The sequence below is a fragment of the Stenella coeruleoalba genome (assembly GCF_951394435.1).
Source record: "Stenella coeruleoalba genome assembly, chromosome: 2".
NCBI lineage: Eukaryota > Metazoa > Chordata > Mammalia > Artiodactyla > Delphinidae > Stenella > Stenella coeruleoalba.
The window spans coordinates 85,580,073-85,594,859 of NC_137147.1; the positions used below are offsets into that span (position 1 = coordinate 85,580,073).

The window sequence follows — 14,787 nt, forward strand, 5'->3', positions numbered from 1 at the left end:
AGAGGAACACATTAAACAACACTGCAAGGATGTGATCAATGAAATCCAGAATGTGAACTATTCTATCAAACTAAGAACTTCACTTCTCAACAAATAAATGGCAAGGCCAAAATTTAAAAGAAAAAAAAAGTAGGGGAGGGGGAACTCTTACATATTAAGAGAGACTTAAGAGAGATGTCAACCAAATGCAATGTCCCTACCATGTGACGTGAAACTTGATTTCAACAACTCAATGGTAAAAGGATATTTTTGAGATAGCGGGAGAAATTAAACACTGGCTGCTAGATTTTATATGGTACTGAGAAATAACTTAATTTCCTTAGGTGTTTTAGACTATAGTGTTTATGTTATTAATAAAGGAGTCCCCTAATGTAAATTATGGACTTTAGTTAATAATAATGTATCAATAATGGTTCACCAATTGTAACAAATGTACTACACTAATGCAAGATGTTATTAATAGAGAAAACTGTAGATGGGGTTTATTAATAGAGGAAACTGTAGAAACTGCTCATTTTTTCTGTAAACCTAAACCAGTTCCAAAAAGTAAAGTCTATTAATTAAAAAAAAGAAACACTGGAACATGGGCTTCCTCTCCAATGAGATTCTCCAATCCATTCTTAAAACTGGTCACCTGAAGAGTTTCCATAGTAATTTCACTTTCTCAATAATGCAGATTTCCCCAAATTTTCCTAATGTTTAACATAAGCTACTTCTCATATCATTTTTTTTTCTTGGTAGGGAATAAGTGACTAAGACTTTCTATATTCCAATAGATATAATTTAATGGATTCACAAAATCATCAACCATCAACAAAGCTCTTACAGGCAAAGTAATGTCTGTCAATTTTTGATATGTTTCCAAAAACCCCTGCCCCAACCTCAACCCTACAGATTTCCTACTGGCCTGTAATTCATAACTCTGAAATAAAGACTATTTTCATTAAAAAATAAAAATGGAGACCTTATCTATTAGATAAAGACCCACACTGAAGTATTTACAGATGATATGATGCCTAGGATTTCTTTTGAAATACTTCAGCAAGCTGGGAAAAAATGTAGGCTATAGATGCAACAAGCCTGGCCAAACACTGATACTTACCGAAGCTGAGTAACGGGTACGTGAATGCTCATTATACAATTCTATTTTTATGTATATTTAAGATTTTTCATAATAAAAATTTAGGGGAGAAAAACAAATTTAAGATTTGCCTGTCTCACTGCAGGAGTCTAGACATGTATAAAATTTTGTTAAGATTGGAAAGGAAATCTATCTTTTTAAAAAGTATTGATGGGGCTTCCCTGGTGGCACAGTGGTTGAGAGTCCGCCTGCCAATGCAGGGGACATGGGTTCGTGCCCCAGTCCGGGAAGACCCCACATGCCGTGGGGCGGCTGGGCCCGTGAGCCATGACCACTGAGCCTGCGCGTCCGGAGCCTGTGCTCCACAATGGGAGAGGCCACAAGTGAGAGGCCTGTGTACCGCAAAAAAAAAAAAAAAGTATTGATGGTAGGTACTGCAGAATTACTAGCGATCAGATTTGGAATCACAGGACAAAAGGGTTTTTTTTCCCTCTTTTACCAGCACTGCAAATAAAACTTATTTATTAAAATGAAAAAAAAAAAAGAGTGGTACGGTGAGATAGAGTTCAAGAGACCATAAAAATGGAGAAGTAAAGATCGGTAGAATGTCCCTATAAAATATTTATTATGATGGGAGAGAAGAGAGAAAAAAGAATCTAACAGAGTAGGGAGGCAATAACGCTTTGCACAGTGTCAAAGCAAATAAATTGAAAACAAAGATTTGAAGATAGTATAGTCATAAACTGAGCGAAGAAACACAAATAAATGGTTATATAGAGATGTAGCTCTGAACAATGATATTAATAAAGGGAAAAGCTTAATAAGTTTTACAGTTCTATTTAATAAGGAAACTTCAGAGAATAACTGAGTATAGAAGTACTACCTAAGAGGCCTATAGACAAGTGGTCTAGTTGAGCAGTGACTAAAACATTCAGACTCATTTGTAAAACCCACGTATAATTCAGGAGTTTAGCTTGGTTCAATAGAGAATTGTAGGATATACATCCAGAATATTTCAGAGAGCTCTGAAAAGAGAGTTATCTCCTATAGTAGCGTGGGGAAGGTCATTCAGAAGGAAAGATGAAAAAAAAAAAAAGAAGGAAAGATGAGGTAAAATGCTAAGGCCTTCGCACTTTAGGGCCAATGAGAAAGGAACATACTACTATGAGAGTCATGCACGAGCCGAGGAAATCTAGGATTGTTAAGTACAGGAAAGACTGGGAGAAAACTCAGAACTGAAGGAATCCAGGAAAAGACATTATGAGAATTTTGAATAGGGGGATTGATTTTTAAAAGAAACAAAACTTAGGGTTCAGGCTAAATTCATCATAAAAAAACAAAGAAACAGGGCTTCCCTGGTGGCGCAGTGGTTGAGAGTCCGCCTGCTGATGCAGGGGACACGGGTTCGTGTCCCGGTCCGGGAAGATCCCACAGGCCGCAGAGCAGCTGGGCCCGTGAGCCATGGCCGCTGAGCCTGTGCATCCGGAGCCTGTGCTCCACAACAGGAGAGGCCACAACAGTGAGAGGCCCGTGTACCGCAAAAAAAAAAAAAAACAAAGAAACAAATCCTATACCAGTTATCAAAAATTGAACATCAACTTTAAACCAACCAATCCTATAAAGGGCTAGCCTCTGGTTATATACCTTTTCCTTGCACATTTAGTCTTTTTATTGGGGTCACTGAGTAAGAAAATCATTATGCCAACAGGCAGGCAGAAGCAAGCAGCTCAGCCCCATAAAAATGTTCTCAAAGTGTACAGATTCCAAAGCACCTTCAACAAAAAGAAATTGTGAGGCATAAGTATGCAGAAGGCACAGTCAGAAAGCCAAGAAAAGAAAGTCAAGGGCTGTCCATTGAAATACAGACCAAAAGATTAAAAATCTACTTATTTTGGAAAGTGAAGGGTCCTGAGGAATAGGATGTCATGTGGTAATAAGCAAGAAAGAAAAACATTTTAGGTAATAGTACGAAAGATAAAATAAGAAGGAAAGGACAGACTCAACATCCAGGGATCTCTAATTCACCCATTAAAAGGTACTAAACTGTTCTTCAAGCTTTATCACATACAATGCTAAGTAAACCATGGCCAAAATAGGCAGGAGAACTTACTGAAAGGGCTACAAAGCTATATCCTGCCTCATCTGGAAGCATCTCCTCAGGACCAAGTAGGAGAAAGACAGGTGAAGCAGCACCGTCCAAGCCAAGCTGATGTTGACATACCCTTTATGGACTTAGCTGAAAGTAAAACAGATCTCTTGGGATCCGTGCAAACCACGAAGAGGTAGCTCCAGCTGCACTTGTTTGTGGTCCCTATTTCGCTGAGCTGGAAACAGCTCGAAAGAAATAGGGAAAAAGCAGAAAAGGTGAGAAAAAGAGAACACCATCCTTTTCTCTATCCTTTCTTCTCCAGTCATCCATTTTTTCTAGTTGTGACAATGGGTGCTGATCTATCCACTGTCTTCCTGATTTCCCATGTTTTAGGAAAGCTAAGTTTAGGCTAAAAGTAACTATTAAACAGAACTATAATTTTATTAGCATCATGCTCTAATGAAATGAGCCAACTAGTAGAGAAACTTGGACAATGAGAAAGCTTAAGGCAAAGAGCAATGATTAAAAGAATAGATGTTGCCACAATACATAATACACATTTCACTAACTTATCAGAAACTTATTTACTAGAATTCCAGACATCATCACATCAGCGATTCACAAAGATAGCACATTCACCCTAGAGACTACACAGCCGTGAATTTGAGAGTCCTAAGCTACATAGCATTTTTTTTTTTAGTAAAAGGCGAAAGATTTATTCAATCTGAAGAGAAACCAGAGTATACACAGCATTTTGTCCTTGCTATTTCTACCAACTACAGTTCTTTCTACCAATTATAGCAACTTCCTTTGCTCTCTATGTTAGTACTAAATTCCTTTAGATGCTAATGAATGTCCCATAGCAATATCAAACCTTCTAGAGCTTAACAAGATCATTTAATGTGCTAATCACCACTATTTAATTTTGATTCAGATAAAACAGTTAAATATCAGTAATACCAGATTATGTCATAAACTGAAAATACAAAGATGAATCAAACTAGCCATGTATTCAGGGTTTTAATCACTTGATTGATGTCGGAAAAAAAGTTATTTATGCTTGTGGTAAAACAATAGGGATCCAAGTCATAAAATGGACCTCAAAAATGGTGGCAGGGCCAGAAAGAGTTATTCGATTAAACTGAAGCTAATGAAATCAACATATAACAAATACTATTATTTTTAATCCATCCTTCAGTGTGATTTGAAGGCAGCTTCCTTAATGGGATTAAAGCATGTTTAACATCCAAAAACATAAGTAGAAACAACTCAGAGGTATTCATGTTTGGCTATTTTTTTAAAAAGGCAAGTTTTACCATAACAGACATTATGAAAACACTTTCTAAAGCAGAATGTTTCAGGTTATTCACTCTCTCTCATCCTTGCTCACCATGAAAAGGAATTCCCAAAGTCCAATTACTCTAAGCAATCAGTATTTCTACAACTACTAGTGATAAAATTTCCATAAGAAAAACGTTCAGCATGTTTAAACCAAGCTGACACCAGAATATTCAATTGATAGAGAATGTAATTGAGGTTCACAAAGGTAACAATAAATTATAAACTGTTTGGTATATCATACAAGAAGCTTACCTTGTAGTTTTTTCAATACAGCAACTTCCATTTTCAGAACTTGTTTTGGTTGTTGAGCTGATTCCACCTTCAGTGCAACATTTTCCCTGGTAAGCATGTCCAAGGCATCGTAAATTTCTCCAAAGCCCCCACCCCCAATCTTCCTCAACTGCATGGGAAATAAAATAAGAACACACACACACAAAATTACTAGAAGATTCTAATTAGAAACTAATTCATCTCTTATATTTAGAAAATAATATATAATTTGCCTATCCCTATTTTATGATAAAAGATCTCAACATTGTTAACTAGGCATATGCCAAGAACAAAAACCTAGAAATAATATCAAAATCTTTTCTCACAGTTTTTTGTTTGTTTGTTTCTTTCTTTGTTTTGTGGTACACGGGCCTCTCACTGTTGTGGCCTCTCCTGTTGCGGAGCATAGGCTCCGGACGCGCAGGCTCAGCTGCCATGGCTCACGGGCCCAGCCACTTTGCGGCATGTGGGATCTTCCCGGACCGGGACATGAATCCGTGTCCCCTGCATTGGCAGGCGGACTCTCAACCACTGCGCCACCAGGGAAGCCCTTCTCACAGTTTTGTCCACAAAAAGTACTCAATTTATTTCAGCCACAAACAATTTTAAAATCTGGCCTACAGCCAGCATCAGAAGTATCATAAAAGACTCAATATCTGAAAGCTTCACTTCCCACAAATACCCCTCAACAACCCTATTTATTCTAATTCTAAGGCAATCATTTGAAGACTTTTTAAATCCATAAAATCTTTCTGCCAACTGAAATCTTATCTGGAACCTGATTGAGATATGTATGTGGGGAGGTTGGAGAAGGGATAGGGGCAGCCAGAGCCCAGCCCTCTCAGCACCATTTACCCTCCTTTCTGAGGCACTGAACAGGCTCCACAGAACAGCTCCTGTTCTAAACTATCCCAGTGTTCACTATATATCCATACGCTCAAATAATAGTAAACTCTAATCAAATTAAATATTTTCATCAGGGAATTCCCTGGCAGTCCAGTGGTTGGGGGCTGGTGCTTTCATTGCCGTGGCCTGGGGTTCAATCCCTGGTTGGGGAACTAAGACCCTGCAAGCCTCGTGGGACAGATAGATAGATAGATAGATAGATAAATAAATACTTTCATCAAACACTTAATATTCTCCCTAATAAAATGTGTTAGCTTAACTGGGGAATATCGGGATCTTTGAGTATTAAAAGCAAGTTCTATGTTAATTAACTACACTCCAATATAAAATAAAAAGTTTAAAAAAAATAATAAAATAGGGCTTCCCTGGTGGCGTAGTGGTTGAGAGTCCGCCTGCCAATGCAGGGGACACGGGTTCGTGCCCCGGTCCGGGAGGATCCCACATGCCGCGGAGCGGCTGGGCCCGTGAGCCATGGCCGCTGAGCCTGTACGTCCGGAGCCTGTGCTCCGCAGCGGGAGAGGCCACAACAGTGAGAGGCCCGCGTACCGCAAAAGAAAAAACTAATAATAATAATAAAATAAAATAAAAGCAAGTTCTGAAGAGCTAGTGACACTGGAACTGTAGAGCTGTGAGAAACTGGGGTGGGAGGGGGGAGGTGATATACTTCAACCTAGATACAGCATGCCATTAGCCTTCTTCCATTTCCTAAAACTCAGTCTTCTCCTTAGCACGTTATCAAGCAGCCAGGATGTGATATAATGTAGGAAGTCATCACTGGAGGCACAGGGTCCTAAATCTTAACCACCCCAGAGGCCTCACCTCAAGTCCTACTTCTTTCCCCACACGGTCTGTACTGATTTCTGCATCTAGGTTGATTCCTTTATCTCTTCCAAATTTCTATAGGAATTATGTGCTTAATCACTTAATTAATCATTTTACTATAAATACCTCAGGTATGACCTGTATTAATACACTATACAGTGTTTCAACTCATACTGTTTAACTGTCCATTGTCAATGCCCTATCCCCCTACAATGAAACTAATCTTCTTCAAAGAGAGGGCCACTCCTTCTATTTTTTACTTCCCCCATAGCATTTGGCAAAGTGGTAAGTATATAATTATTGCTAAATAACTATTTACTGCTTTGTATACATGAGCCATAATCCTTCCTTATTCTGGTTTGGTGATGGGAAGAGATACCACGAGAAACTCTGATATGAGTTTGGGACTAAAAAAAGTTCCAGAACTTAATTTCAGTTAAATAAATTCTCTTTTTTGACCCCTGACTGGGACCCAATCATAATAATCTTATGATTATTTATATTTTGTCCATTAAACAAAGACTGTGTAACTCTAAAAAGTCATAAACAGTACTAAAGAGATATCTTTCTAATTATGGACTCTGATGCGAGTTGGCTTCATGTTTTTACCTCACAAAGAACCTTACCAAACAACAGAAGAAAAATTCTAACCTGAAATAAATGATTTTGCTCCTTGGTCTATTCATATAAAATAATTTGAACAATAATAGAGCATGAATTTTTTTTTTATTGAGCTTAACAAAACCCTAAGACATCACCAATGTTTATACGGCAAAGAGACAGAGGTAATTTAGTACGATGGTGATATGCAGACTAGGGAAAGAATAGAGGTAAGACTGTGGCAGACTATATTTCCTAAAGATGGCCACAAAATAGTGCCCATCCTTTTTGCTCTTCTGTGACTCCGCCACTCTCCCATCAAGAGGCACAGTCCATTTCCCCACCCTCTTAAACCTGGGTGGATCTTGTGACTACTTTAACCAACACTCTCAAGAGCCAGCCACCATGTAAAAAGTGTGTCCATCCTGAGAAGCCATAGCCCTGTAGAGAGGTCCTAGAAAATGGGCCACCAGTTTGGCGGTAAGGGAACTAAGGACCCCAGGCACCAAAGAAGCCATCTGGAAGTGGACCTTCCAATCCCCAAACCTGCTAGTGCCACATGGCTATGAGACAAACCACCCAGGCAAATTCTTCTTAAATTCCTAATCCACAAGACTGTGAGCAAAATAAATGACTGTTTTAAGCCTCTAAGTTTTGATGCAGTTGTTATATAACAGTAGATAACCAAAACACCATCCTTAACAATGAGCCTGTGATATTTTACTAAAAATGCCACTATGACTCTCAAATTTGGGGGACATGCTCCATACATTTATTAGCTCTCATTATCAGGACAAAGCAACTATGCCAGACGTAGCTTCATTTGTCACCTTTTGATATGTCTACTGAAGAAAGCCAAACTTCACCACAGCACTTAACACAAAGCTCCCACCAAAGAAACACTCGTGCCTGACTTACATTAAAGATTACCAATTGCTGGAATCTCCCTGCACCAGTCCATGATGATGAAAAGGTTCTTTTCTTATATTTACTCAAGTAAAATTTCAAAGCCTACTGATTTGCCTAATCAGTAAAACACTGTACCATAGAAACAAAATTTTTATTTCTAAAAGAAGAATCTTCTTTTTCCAATCTGTTGATAGACTAAGGAAACTTTTAAATAGCTTTGCTAAACCTGCTAATGGAAAAAAACTTTGGTTACCAAAGACTGGATAGCCATAAAATATATTTAAATATATCTAAAACAAAAATAGCTTCTTTCATAGGAGGAAAGATGGCAGATTCCAAGTCTAGGGCAAGGAAGCCATCAAAAGACTATTAGGATCGTGTTAAAAGCACTCAGGAGACAACCTGAAGAATGTCCCCTTAGTCAAATGAGACAATTTGCGCATCAATAAGAATGATAACTAGAATCAATAAAAATGATAACTAATGTGGACTGAAACACATTAAATATGCTTAAATCCATGAATTCTTAATTATATTTTTAAAAATTTCATTGGTCACTTTTATTTATTCATTTATTTATTTGCGGTACGCGGGCCTCTCACTGTTGTGGCCTCTCCCGTTGCGGAGCACAGACTCTGGATGCGCAGGCTCAGCGGCCATGGCTCACGGGCCCAGCCGCTCCGCGGCATGTGGGATCTTCCCGGACCGGGGCACGAACCCATGTCCCCTGCATCGGCAGGTGGACTCTCAACCACTGCACCACCAGGGAAGCCCTCATTGGTCACTTTTAGAAGATGCTAGGGAACCAATTCATTATTTTGAAAACTGGTGAATTAAGAAAAGAATCAAGCATTTATCCTGTATTCCTATTCAAATTGTATCTCAGGGTAGTCAGATAGTTAATGATAGGAAATTTCTCTTCATAGATGTACTTCAACTAATAAATGAAGGAATGATAGACTATCACCAGTCTGCAATCCCTAATGAATTAACAGACCTAGACAATGATGATCAATAGTGCTAACATCACAAAAAATGATGGGCAATAAGACATTATATGCCTCCCACCCAAAGTTCACAATACCCTTTATGAAAAAAGAAATGCCCCTACTTCAATAAACAAACCTGAGGTCAGATCCATTAAGCCTCTCTAAATAACTAACTGTTTACATAAAATACATGGGACAGAGAAACATGTTAACACCACATGGAAGCAATAGAAAAAATCCAAACTGTGCAAAATTCTACAGGCAAATAACCTAGTTTCATTAATAAATAAACTGTAAGGCAAAAAAGAGAGATGAAAAGGAACCTAGAAATTAAACGAAACTTAAGTGATGTAAACCAACTGCAATATCCAGACTTTACTTGGATTTGGTTGATTCAACTGTTAAAAATAATTTACAAAACAATTAGGAAAATGTGAAAGTTGGAAGGATACCTAATGATATTAAGAAATTATTGCTTTTCTAGAAGTGATAATGATATTATGATTATATTTTAAGAAGAAGTCTATCTTTTAGAGATACATACTGAAGTGCATAGAGAGAAATGCTAAGGTAAAATATTTGCTTCAAAATATTCTGGGAGAGAGGTTAAAGAGATGAAACAAGATTGACCATCAGTCTATAACTGTTTAAGCTGGGGCATGGTACCCGGAGGTTCTTTATAACAGTCTCACTATTTTAATGTATACTTACAATTTTCCTTAATAAAATGTTAAAAAATAAAAAAGGGCAGTTCACTGTACTGTATTTTTTTTTCAACTGTTCTTTCCCTAAGTATACTTTTATTTACCTTACTCAATAGTAGCTATCAGAGGACTTCCCTGGTGGTGCAGTGGTTAAGAATCCACCTGCCAGTGCAGGGGACACGGGTTTGACCCCTGGTCCGGGAAGATCCCACAAGCTGTGGAGCAACTAAGCCCATGCGCCACAACTACTGAGCCGGCACTCTATAGCCTGAGATCCACGTCTACTGAGCCCGTGTGCCACAACTACTGAAGCCCGCGCACCTAGAGCCCATGCTCTGCAACAAGACAAGCCACCGCAATGAGAAGCCCGTGCAGCGCAACGAAGAGTAGCTCCCACTCGCCGCAACTAGAGAAAGCCCTCCTGCGGCAACAAAGACCCAACACAGCCAAAAATAAATAAATGAATAAATAAATTTTTTAAAAAATAGTAGCTATCAGAGTTTAGGAAAATTTACTCCTATAAGCAGCAAGAATAAGAATTAGGGCATAAACAGAACCTAATCATAGGAAAAGAACCAAAAATAACTGCTTTAGGCATATAAGCAATATATGTATTATTTCCTAATGAAATGGTTTTATCAAGATACCAAAAGTTACCCGCTCATATGTATGCAGCCCCTCCCCCCCCACCCCTCTCTCTCCCTGATGTATACTCACTACTTTCCATCTTTCTTTGACCAGGATTCCAACACTGAGGATATCCGGCTGCTCGCCTCCTCCACTCATTGCAATTCACTGATGTGATAGAATGGCTACACAGGCATCCAGCTCCCAAGGGTGGTTTCCATTTAACCTGAAACAAAAGAAACACAGCAGCATATCAGGACTAACTAATTAACATAAACATTCCAGCACCAAGTAACACTACTAATCCTATACATTAATTAGGTTGCTTTGCTGGAAAGAGGGGAAAACCGCCACAAACTCAGTTCTAAAATCTGTTTAGTACATGTAAAAAAAAAGTACTTATCTTTCCATTACAGATGTCCAGTGAAATAGCCACACATTAAAGAAGCATTATATTATAACACAAATATAATTTACAATAACTGAGATTGCTAGACCTCAGGACAAGCATGGTGTCAATGGCAGTTGACACAGACTACTATCCTTAGTCCAACACACTGCTAAGAAAAAAAAAATCGTACCTAATTTACAACAGCTTACAGTTTAATAGGTTGCAACTAAGAGCTTAACATCACCAGAGCTAATATAATTTTAATGTTACAAAATGCATTTAAAGTGCATAGGAAATAAACATGAGCCACAGAAAAGGTCTGTTGATCAAACCCAATACAATGATATTGTAAGAAAAAAGGATAACAACATGAACAACATATCTGTAGAAAATGAAGATACTGCAGAAAAATATGGCCTAAAGGAGATAATGCTGTAACCTAATTACAGAACAAACTAAAGGAAAGTAAGAAAAAGAAGATTTAAAAGAACATAAATCATAATTAGAAAACCTTATAAATGAGAGACCTAGGCAACAGAAAGACATAAAAAGAAATCGGAGCAAATTCAGAAAAGGAACAGAAATTAAAGGAAAAGAAATGAAGATTCAAGTAGAAGAGACATGAGCGAAAACAACATAAAATTAAGGGAGAAAAAATAAAGGGAAAAATGAAAAAAATTAAAAAGAAATTTAGAAATTAAAAGTGATAAAAGACAAAGTAAATATAAAATACATATTATAAAAGGCTGCCAATAAAAACCCCAAAGCTATGAGATGGAACAAATATTAGCCACTATAATTCAAGAATTTCTGGAAATTAAAAAAGGACTAAACCTGCAGGTTAAAATGGTATACTACATATCTGGGAAAACAACTCAGAAGAAGGTTAATGCCAAAACACAGTCTAGTAAAGCTACTGAATTTTAAAGGGAAAAAAATTTCACTGGACGTATGTGCAGAAAAGTCCAAATTATACATAAGGGGAAAAAAAATCAGACTGGGAACAGACATTGGCACAAACAGCTTACTGCATATTTAAGTATCCAGGGAAATGTGAGCCAAGCGTGTTCTATCAAGCCAAAGTAACCTTCAAGCCTAAAGGAAACAGTTATGAACACACAGAACTCAAAGAATATTGTTCCCAAGAAATGCCCCTAGGAATCAACTACGTAACAAGTATCAGACAATCAAATTATGATAGAAAATTTGGCATGAGGATTGGCCTGAAAAGGCTTAAAAGCAATGATAACTCAGTAGCAATGAGAACCCCTGCCTCCAGATTGTGAAGTCTAAACATCATATGCCACTAAAAGAAATAAGAGCTCCTTGAAGAAATGGCTTATTCCTGGTCTGGCACAGGAAATTATGCACAATGAACTTGGGGCATCTTGTCAAATCAGAAAGCAAAAATGTTAACAGTACTACTACTAACATGCCAAAAGGAATTCAGAGATAAGTGAAAGAATTCTCATTTGCCAAGGATGAAACAATTTGAGCAGATACAAGAATGGTGACTGCAGTGATTGAAAAACATCAAAAACATAAACGGACTTCCCTGGTGGTGCAGTGGTTAAGAATCCACCTGCCAAAGAAGGGGACACGGGTTCAAGCCCTGGCCTGGGAAGATCCCACATGCCATGGAGCAACTAAGCCCATGCGCCACAACTACTGAGCCTGCGCTCTAGAGCCCACAAGACACAACTACTGAGCCCGCGTGCCATAACTACTGAAGCCTGTGCACCTAGAGCCTGTGCTCCACAACAAGAGAGCCCGTGCTCCACAACAAGAGAGTCCACTGCACTGAGAAGGCCATGCACTGCAATGAAGAGTAGCCCCCGCTCGCCGCAACTAGACAAAGCCCACGCACAGCAATGAAGACCCAACGCAGCCAAAAATAAATAAATAAAAATAAATTTATAAAAAATAAATTAATTTAAAAAATAAACACTCATGAGTTCATAATGACACTCAAAAAAGAAAAAAGAATTTTGGAGGTTGCTAAGGCACAACTCATTATTCTGAAAATTGTCAAATAAATAGAAAGAATCAAGCATTTATCCTGCCTTTCTGACATGAACAGTATTTCGGGGAAATCAAAGAGATGATGAAGGCAACTTTTTCCTTAGAGAATAGTCACAGCTAATAAGTGCAGAAGAAATTATAGAATTCGAAAATCACCATTTTCCAATCCCTGGTTAAATAATGAATCTAGGCAATGACCATCAATAGCTGCTAAAACCATAAGGTAAAAAGTGGATGGAGAACTTTAATATGGAAGGATCAAGTTGAACTCAATGATCAACGTTAACATCACTAAAAGGTAGAACAATGAAACATGAAGTGCTTCCTGACAGATGCAACAAAATTTTCTCAGTACCACCTATGAAGTCTCTTGCCTTAAAACAAACAAAACACCTCTAAATCTAATCAAGCTTCTAGATTTAATTATATGTTTATAAAAATAAGGGGGATCAAAGTACATGTTAAATGACAACATGAAGATACAATGAGCTAAATCCGTGATTATGGAGATCCTAAAGAACAAAATGACCCATATAAATGACAAAATGACCCAAGACAAATGGCATGTAAAATAAAAAAGCTTTACACTGCACATTATAAGAAACAAGATATGTATCAACCTAAGGCAGCAACTAGCAATCAGATAAAATTAAGCAAGTACTGGGTAAGACATAATTGGTAATTTTGTAGGGTGTAATAATAGTAGTGTAGTTATGTTTATAAAGTCTTTCTCTGTAAGAGATACATAAACTACTAATGTACAAAGTGATAAAAGGTCTTAGATTTGCCTTAAAGCACTCTAAGGGGAAAAAGAGTTATTGTTTTGGGGGTAGAAGATCAAATGAGGTAAGAATGACAGAATTTTTATAATTTTTGTATGATGGGTATATGTAAATCCATTATACTGTTTCTAGGCATAACTGCAATATTCTACATTAAAAGTAAAAAACAAGAGATGCATAGATTAAAAAGATCTAGAGTTTGTTTTAACAAATGGGGCTGGGACAAGTAAATATCCACATGCAAAAGAACGAATTTGTACCCCTACCTAACATCATACACAAAAATTAACTCAAAATGGATCAAAGACCTAAATGTAAAAGCTAAAACTATAAAAGTCTTAAAAGAAATCACAGTCATAAATCTTCACTGACCTTGGATTAAGCAATGATTTCTTAGGTATGACACCTAAAGCACAGCAAACCAAAGAAAATGATAAATTGGACTCTGTCAAAATTTTTAAAATTTTATATGCTAAAAGACAACCTATGAAATTGGGGAAAATAATTGCAAACTATATATCTGATACGTGGTTAATACCCAGAACAGATAAAGAATAATTCAACAAAACAAAAATCAAATAATTCAATTTAAAAATGGGCAAACAGCCTGAATAAACAGTCCTCCAAAGAAGATATACAAATAGCCAAAAAGCACATGAAAAAAATGCTCAAAATCTAGAGAACGACAAATCAAAACCATCTGAAAAATCACCTCATACCCACTAGGATGGCTACTATTAAAAGAAGAAAATAATAAGTGCTGACAAGGATGTGGAGAAACTGGAACTCTTGTACACTGTGCATGGGGATATAAAATGATGCAGTCACTATGAAGAACAGTATGGCAGTTGCTAAAAAAATTAAACAATCAATTGCCATATGATTCAGCAATTCCACTTCTGGGTATATACCCTCAAAAACTGAAAGCAAGAACTCAGACAAATATATTTGTACACTCAAGACCACAGCAGCGTTCTTCACAATAGCCAAAAGGTGGAAGCAGCCCACACGTCCATCTGCAGTTGAACAGATTAAGAAAATGTGGAATATACACACAATGGAATATTATTCAGCCTTTAAAAAGGAAATCCCATCACGTGCTACAACATGAATGAACCTGGCTGAGTGATAAAGCCAGTCACAAAATGACAAATACTCTTTATGATTCTATTTATATGAGCTATCCAGAGCAGTCAAAATCATGGAAACAGAAAGAAGAATTGTGGTTACTAGAGGCAGGAGGGGGGAGGGGGA

General features: G+C 37.5%; 1 protein-coding gene across 5 annotated transcripts in view; it reads right to left on the bottom strand.

Moving 5' to 3' along the window:
• The window catches only part of TTBK2 (tau tubulin kinase 2), a 143,788-nt gene that overhangs the window by 98,831 nt on the left and 30,170 nt on the right, over positions 1-14,787 (bottom strand). For 4 of the 5 annotated variants that reach the window (XM_079915109.1, XM_079915110.1, XM_079915108.1 and 1 more), the window contains exons 2-3: positions 10,429-10,564; positions 4,764-4,911 (exon numbers count right to left, since the gene is read on the bottom strand). In XM_079915109.1, coding sequence (XP_079771235.1) covers positions 4,764-4,911; positions 10,429-10,497 — 217 coding nt within the window. In that variant the 5' untranslated portion in view covers positions 10,498-10,564. Of the gene's footprint in view, positions 1-4,763; positions 4,912-10,428; positions 10,565-14,787 lie in introns of those variants that run through there. The other variant, XM_079915112.1, reaches the window with a different exon arrangement.